An 8,014-nucleotide genomic window follows, 5' to 3' on the forward strand; every position below is an offset into this window, starting at 1 on the left:
TACGCCACGTGGCTTTTCCCCATTGGAATCAATGGCCGGCGCCGCCATAGACAATGCATGGTGCACGCCGCCATTAGATTCAATGGGACCTCCGCTCCGCCATTGAAGTCAATGGCGCGACCCTCCTTCTCCGCTCAACCCCTTTAGGGGGTCTCTCATTCCTGGACCCGGTGTGGATCGTGTGTTGGGGTTCCTAGGAGCTAGGGACAAAAAGAACTTTATTCCCAGGGGCCCTAGAACTTAAGATTCCCACGCCAATTGTCTTTGAACTTGACCGAAGTGATTAAACTCTTTTCAAAGACATTGTATCCGCTTTTGCGGTCTGCGGTTTGGATGGCGGCCAACCTGTTCCTCAAGGCCGGCGTTGAGGAATCTCCATTGAAGTCAATGACCCCATTGACTTACAATGGGAAACCGCCGCTCCTCCTCTCGGACGCCACCTGCTGGTCGTCGCTGTAAAACAGGTCCAAAACCGCTACTTCTGCCATTAGAATGCATGGAGGCTCAATGGCGACCTATGGACAGCTGCAAAATGGAGCCTGAAAAGGCGGGAAAAAGGAACAAAGGGCTATAATCACTAAATTAACATTAACCCCTTCCCTCCCGCATCAACCCTAGTGTATGTGTGAGTGCAAACACCAGGATAACACAGTACATTTATACAGGGGAATAAACATTTCGATACTGAAGCAAGGTAAAAAACACATTACTGGACCTCAGTCCAGTTAACCCCTTGCTTCCCAGGTGAGAGTAGAGGGTGGCCAAATGGGGTGTAACCCCTTTAATCCCGTGCCAAACCCCCTCTATCATGACAATACGGTACAAGGGTTAATACACTTTTCACTTTCGCAAAGGTCCCTCATATGGACAATATCTCCCCTATGGGACAAGGGTTAATATACAGCTCGCAAACTGTCCCACTCTTCACCTCCGCAAAGGTCCCTCAAATGAGTAACATCTCCCCTAAATCCGTCCACCTGTCACGAACAGCACTCAAGTGTGCACGAGACTTAGAAATGTAACCAGGGTTAATACACAAGGCTACTTAAGCCAACTCACCTTTCTCCTCCGCAAAGGTACCTCCAATGAGGTAAGTCTTTTTTTATATGTATTGGGGGGTGGGTATCTTTTTAATATGTATTGGGAGGGGGTGGGGGTCTTTTTTTATATGTATTGGGGAGGTAGGAGTCTTTTTTTATATGTATTGGGGGGTGGGGGGCTCTTTTATATGTATTGTGGGGTCTTTTTTATATGTATTGGGGAGGTAGGGGTCTTTTTTAACATGTATTGGGGGTGGGGGTCTCTTTTAATATGTATTGGGGGGTAGGGTCTTTTTTATATGTATTGGGGAGGTAGAGGTCTTTTTTATATGTATTGGAGGTTTTTTCTTGAAAAATATGTATTGGGGGGTGGGGGGCGTTTTAATATGCATTGGGGGTGGGGTATTTTTAATATGCATTGGCAGGGTGTTTTTTTTAATATGCATTGGGGGTGGGGTTGTATTTTTTAATGTGCATTGGGGGGGTGTATTTTTTTAATATGCATGTGGGGTGTATTTTTTAATATGCATTGGGGGTGGGGGTGTATTTTTTAATATGCATTGGCGGTGGGGGGTGTATTTTTATTATGTATTGGGGGTAGGTTTATATGTATTTAGGGGGTGGTTTTTTTTTGGTATGTATTTTGCGTGGGGGATTGAGTGAGAGTGGGGTAATTGACGGATGGTGGGGGTGAGCGAGAGGGGAGAGGGGGGAGGGAGTGAGTGAGGAAAAGAGGGAGTAAGAGTGAGACATGGGAGAGAAATACATGCGAGGTGAGGGGGTGAGTGAGGAAGAGGGAGTGAGACTGAGGGGAGAGATACATGGTAAGAGGGTGGGAAATAGAGAGGCTCGTGAGGTGTGAAATGGGGGGCTCGCAATACTGCCAAGGGAGATGGGCTCACAACACCGCCAGTGGGTCCCCAGACATAACTCTAGTCCTGGGTCCTAGTGCAGTGCCTGTGAGAGGGACCAGTTGCCCGGAGTGTGGCCATCCATATCAGAAGTCCCTGCCGCACCGGTCAATGAGACGCTGACCGAGATTTTCCCGGTGGTACTGTCGGAGAGTATCATTGAACCTTGTCACTACCTTGTCACATGATCTTCCCCACATAACTTTGTATCTTTGGGCCTCCTCTACTGCACTGACAGCCATTTAGTGAATCCCAGAGCCAAATCTTCACCGATCGATCACAGCAGAATGGATCGATCAGCAACTACTTGTGTGGATTGTATTGATTGACATATTAAAGGGGGGGGGGGGTGAAAAACAATAACAAAAAAATAGCAGCTTGGACTGCTGCTTTAAAGAATGGTTTATTGCTACTCTCTGAGTTCATGTTGCAGCAGCCTTTGCCCTGAGGAGGTTCCACAGTGCACAGCCCAAAAGGGCAAGCTGGAGCAAACCCATCGGAGGGTTCATAGCTGGCCCCACTACAGGTCACCACAAAGTTACATGCAGTGCCTGTTAGAGGGACACTGATCACAGGCAGAGAGAGAGAACAGCACAAGGCCCGACAGGGGCCCTAAAGAGATGAAGTACCACAGTGCGACAAGTTATGCAATCAAGACAGCGTGCAGGAAGGTTGATCCCTCCCACTGCGATGAGTAAGGCTGAGTCCATAGAGACTCCAGCCGTGCGGGGGCGCGCGGAGGCTGAGGGAAAGCGGGTGCTTTCCCTGGCCTTACTACGCGAGCCGTCCGGGGATGGGCCAGTGATGTCACGGAGCTGATACGCCCTCATTGGGCGAACCGCTCATGTGGCCGGCCCTCCGCTCCCCTCAGCGCGCAAACAATTTTTTTTTAAGTGCTACACCTCCGCACGCCTGCGGAAGCGTGCGCGAGCCCCTGCTAAAGCCGCTCTCATTGCGGCTGCAGGGGCTCACTGGCAAGCGTGAGCGCGGGTCAGCGGCTAAGCGCTGACCATGCCCGCGGCCTAAGGGTAGCCTAAGCTGGGACCCTAGAAGTTTAGATAGTCTTGGACTCAATGTGATAGAAAATCACTTAATTAGGTAACAATGTATCCCTCACCACAGTTCAAGGAAAAGTACCTCCCTAGGTATACCAGCATACCAGTATATCTGGGGAAGATATTGTATGTGTACAGATTGGGAATAAATGTTACCTGTTCCCATAACTATAAAGTTTCTGGCGTCCATCACTTTCATCTGTATATACACCCAGTGAAGTATGGGAGCCTTTCCCATATCCGGTGCTCCAACAACACGGAGAAAAAATTAATAAAATAGCATCCAGCACGTATAATTTGAGATAAGATCTTTCATAAAGTCATGGGAATTTAAATTGCTGTGTTAAAGTTGGAAAAGAATAGAGCCCGTTTATGTGTGGACAAAAATAAAGACACAGGAAGGGGTTGGGGTATAGACCGGCAGCCGGCGAGCCCACCGTGAGGTGCGTCCCTTGACGCCGATCGAAACCGGCCCACAACCCACTGAAAACCCCATGCTGTCACACACTGGCCCGTGACCAACACAATGGAAGGTAAATGCAAAACTCACAGCCTTGGAACATCTGATGTGGTCCGGAGTAGCAGCAAACTAAAAGGTTACTCAGGACTGATGTCAGCCCTCAGAAGAATCAGTGCTCACTCTTTGACAAAGCGCCCTGTGCGTGAAACGCGTTAGAGGATCTGCCAGGACTTTTCATGTATTTGTTTTTATTTTAATTTAATAAATCTTTAATGTTGGTTTCTGTCTGTACCAGTTCATTTTTTGGCAAGCTGTGCTCCGGTTTTTCCTTTTTGGACATTTTCATTCACGGAGTAGCAGCAACATCCAGTCCCGTAAGCGTGCTCCTGCCTGCAGTTGATCATGAAGAAAAGGTGAAAACAAAAGGTGGTGCACTGAAAACCCACTAAAAGAAGGAGATGGACATAATATTCGTAATTGTAACCCCCTTATCAGGCTTACTATTTTGCATGTAAGGAGTTAATTTCTGTTGGGCTGTTGCAAAGCAATGGTCTTTATATAATTGTTGCTAATAGTGTTAAAACCAAAGTTTAGCGCTACCCTCCTTCTAGAAAGAGCTCACCCTGACACGTGAGGTGGGGTGATGTACTAGGGGTCCAACCACTCCTGTAACTATGGTGGCCTGTGAGGTCACTACGAAGTAATGGGAATAGAGGATTCTAGATCCCAGGAGTGCCCCAACAACACCAGGTGGACTCCAGAGGAAACCAGGAGGGGGTCTCAACTGTCTGCATGTAGTCTAGTAAGTGTGCAACTATGTGTTAAGATGTGTGGTCACCTTGTTTACTGAAGATTTTGAGGGCATACTGGAGTTAACTTTGCTCCGGTGTGTGCTGCGTTCTATCGGTTGCCTGGTCACACTTACTCTAGGGGTCATGGCCCCTTGGTAAGCGGGTTATTTTCACTTCCGGATTCGTTTTTTTCTTTTTATACTCAGCGTCTCTGTTTCAGATCAGTTTGCCCTGACTAAGGTTCCTGCGAGGACCGAAACGTTGGCTTATTCTATGGACTTCTAATGCCCTCTTTTGTGTGCTACTTACATGCGTGGTGTTGCATTTTGTTTTGCCCAGCTCGACTCCGCAATGGATTTCATGGTTTTTGTTCTTAGTGATGTACTCATTTATTATATATATATAGAAAATAAAAGAAAAAAGTGCCCAATCCTAGTGCATTACTGTGCAAACAATTGTTTAATTCACAATAAAAGGCTCATAAAATGAACTCACAAACATAAAGGATAAAAAAGCATTGTATGAGTAATACTCATGCTCCAAAGGATCTGTAAGCGCTGCTGCTATGCTACTCTGCTCTGTGACACCACCGCATCCAGTACAGCCCTCGTGTATCTCTGCCAGCAGGAACTCATGTCATCAGGCTCGTAGTCTCGTAGTCACGCGCGCACGCCGGCACTATAATCGCGACCTAAGGCCGCGCTTATAGTGCCCGCAATGGGCGACGCAACGGGTGACGTCACCAGTTGCCGCTAGCAAAAGTTATATTTCGCTTTGCGGCAGCGTCGCGGGCGTACTGGCATTTGATTGGTTCAGGGGCTGTCACATGAGGCGACAGCCCTTGAAAAATCAAATATTGCCAGCTACCAAAATTCATTGTCGCACTTACTATAAGCGCACGCGGCGGCGGCGGCAATGTATTTGTTTTTGGGTGACGTCCCGTCGCCCGTCACGGGCACTATACGCGCGGCCTAGGGCAGCAGTTTTCAGTTCTTTTTGGTTAATGAACCCTATATCTAGTGAAGTTCTAAGGAACACCGACCCTCTCTAAAAGCGTGTCTGAGATCAGATGCATTGTAAGGAACCCCAACCCTCTCTAATAGTATGTTTGAGATCAGATGCATTGTAACCCCAACCCTTTCTAATAGCGTATCTGAGATAAGATACATTGTAAGGAACCCCAACCCTCTCTAATAGCGTGTCTGAAATGAGCTGCATTGTAAGGAACCCTCTATAATAGCATTTCTGAGATCAGATGCATTGTAAGGAACCCCAACCCTCTCTAATAGCGCGTCTGAGATCAGATGCATTGTAAGGAAACCCAACCCTCTCTGAGACCGGAGGCATTGTAAATTCTTCTGTATTTGGTACAATTTTCAAATGACTCAGGGCATCTGCAACTCTCTAACCTTCTGCTGCGGCATCTTCTCATGCACGGTCCTGTCAGCATACCTTCCGCGAAGTCAAATGGTGTTATGTTGCTATGACACATGAAGTTGCGACGGCATGTTGCTATGACAATGGGACTCTCACGGCAACGTGACGCAATTTGACGTCGCAGACCCATGACAGTACGCTGAGATTTCGCCGTAAAAGGTAAGAGCTGAGGCCCCGCACATGTCCCCGCTCCGAGCCCCGCAAACATCCCAGCCGGTCCTAGTGTGTATATAGCAGCGGTGCGCAAACTGGGGGGCAAGCACCCCAGGGGGCGGGAGATTTTTCTGGTGGGGCGCAGGCGGTTGCAGAGGTCCCGCGCTCTTCCCCAAGGCATATAAATTAAATGCCGGGGGGATCGCGTGAGGACTCTGCAACTCTTCTTACCGTGATTCAGACGTTCTGTGACGCATCGCCATGGCAACGCGGCGTCAAATGATGCAGTGGGGTCATGTGACATCACATGCGGCAAATGACACTGTCGGTCACGTGACGTCATGTGACGTGACGTGACATGACCCCGAAGCATCATTTGACACAGCTACAACGTGGTGGTGGGGGGGAGGCGCAAGCACAGAGGTAGGCAAGACAGGGGGGCACAGCAGCAAATGTTTGCGCTCCACTGGTATACAGTATGTGTGTGTATTAACACTAGTATTTTCTTGATTTCACTTTGTAAACTAAACGTTTCAATTAAGTTTGTGTTGAGTCATGACATACTTCAGGTTTCAATATGTCACACATTAATATCTTCGAGTCTACAGAAATGAATAATGCATAACCTTTGAGAAATGCGTTCTTATTAAGTTAGACCTGTGAGGTCTACCGTAGCCGAGCTTTGAAGCAATCCTTTTTGTGATGCGTATGACGTCGGAGTTATGCGACACTGCGACCTTGGCGGCGTGTAGGTGTCTAGAGGATTAATACACGGCGACCCCAGAGACAGGAGCGGAGGGATCCCGCAGGGTCCACGTGACTGCCGGCTGCCATGGGAGAGGTGTCTGAGCGCAGCCTGTATGTGGCCGTGGTGATCTCCTTTGCCGCGGGGACGCTGGTGGGCTGGCAGGCGAACCGGGTGCGGAGGAGATATCTGGACTGGAAGAAGAAGAGGCTGCAGGGCAAGCTGGTGGAGACCCAGAAGAAGCTGGACTTGTCCTGAGCCTTGGGGATTGGGGAGATCCCGCCAGCCGTCTCATCCTATCCCTCGCGCCGTCCCATCTTATCCCTCACGCTGGTGAACACCTCCCTGTGTGACAGCATCCCCTCCTGCTAAAGCCAGGGAGAGGTGAGGGGCATAGTCTCGTGCATGTGTCTCTCTCGTCTCATTCTTTCTTTCGCTCTCTCTCTCGTCCTCATTCTTTCTTTCGCTCGCTCTCTCTCTCTCTCTCTCTCTCTCTCTCTCTCTCTCTCTCTCTCTCTCTCTCTCTCTCTCTCTCTCTCGTCTCATTCTTTCTCTCTCTCTCGTCTCATTCTTTCTTTCTCTCTCTCTCTCTCTCTCTCTCTCTCTCGTCTCATTCTTTCTCTCTCTGTCTCATTCTTTCTCTCTCTCGTCTCATTCTTTCTCTCTCTCGTCTCATTCTTTCTCTCTCTCTCGTCTCATTCTTTCTCTCTCTCGTCTCATTCTTTCTCTCTCTCGTCTCATTCTTTCTCTCTCTCTCGTCTCATTCTTTCTCTCTCTCTCTCGTCTCATTCTTTCTCTCTCTCTCGTCTCATTCTTTCTCTCTCTCTCTCTCTCTCTCTCTCTCTCGTCTCATTCTTTCTCTCTCTCTCTCTCTCTCTCGTCTCATTCTTTCTCTTTCTCTCTCTCTCTCTCTCTCGTCTCATTCTTTCTCTTTCTCTCTCTCTCTCTCTCTCGTCTCATTCTTTCTCTTTCTCTCTCTCTCTCTCTCTCGTCTCATTCTTTCTCTTTCTCTCTCTCTCTCTCTCTCTCTCTCTCGTCTCATTCTTTCTCTTTCTCTCTCTCTCTCTCGTCTCATTCTTTCTCTTTCTCTCTCTCTCTCTCTCGTCTCATTCTTTCTCTTTCTCTCTCTCTCGTCTCATTCTTTCTCTTTCTCTCTCTCTCTCTCTCGTCTCATTCTTTCTCTTTCTCTCTCTCTCTCTCTCGTCTCATTCTTTCTCTTTCTCTCTCTCTCTCTCTCTCGTCTCATTCTTTCTCTTTCTCTCTCTCTCTCTCGTCTCATTCTTTCTCTCTCTCTCTCTCTCTCGTCTCATTCTTTCTCTCTCTCTCTCGTCTCATTCTTTCTCTCTCTCTCTCTCTCTCGTCTCATTCTTTCTCTCTCTCTCTCGTCTCATTCTTTCTCTCTCTCTCTCTCTCTCGTCTCAA

The 8,014-nt window shown here is 48.2% G+C and overlaps 1 protein-coding gene across 1 annotated transcript in view; it reads left to right on the forward strand.

Moving 5' to 3' along the window:
- Positions 1-6,553: 6,553 nt before the first annotated feature.
- MTLN (mitoregulin) overlaps positions 6,554-8,014 on the forward strand; it is a 2,664-nt gene continuing 1,203 nt past the window's right edge. Inside the window, exon 1 of the mRNA XM_075596363.1 lies at positions 6,554-6,976. Coding sequence (XP_075452478.1) covers positions 6,680-6,850 — 171 coding nt within the window. The 5' untranslated portion in view covers positions 6,554-6,679 and the 3' untranslated portion in view covers positions 6,851-6,976. The remainder of the gene's footprint in view (positions 6,977-8,014) is intronic.

Source organism: Ascaphus truei, chromosome 4 (assembly GCF_040206685.1).
Source record: "Ascaphus truei isolate aAscTru1 chromosome 4, aAscTru1.hap1, whole genome shotgun sequence".
Classification (NCBI taxonomy): Eukaryota; Metazoa; Chordata; class Amphibia; order Anura; family Ascaphidae; genus Ascaphus; species Ascaphus truei.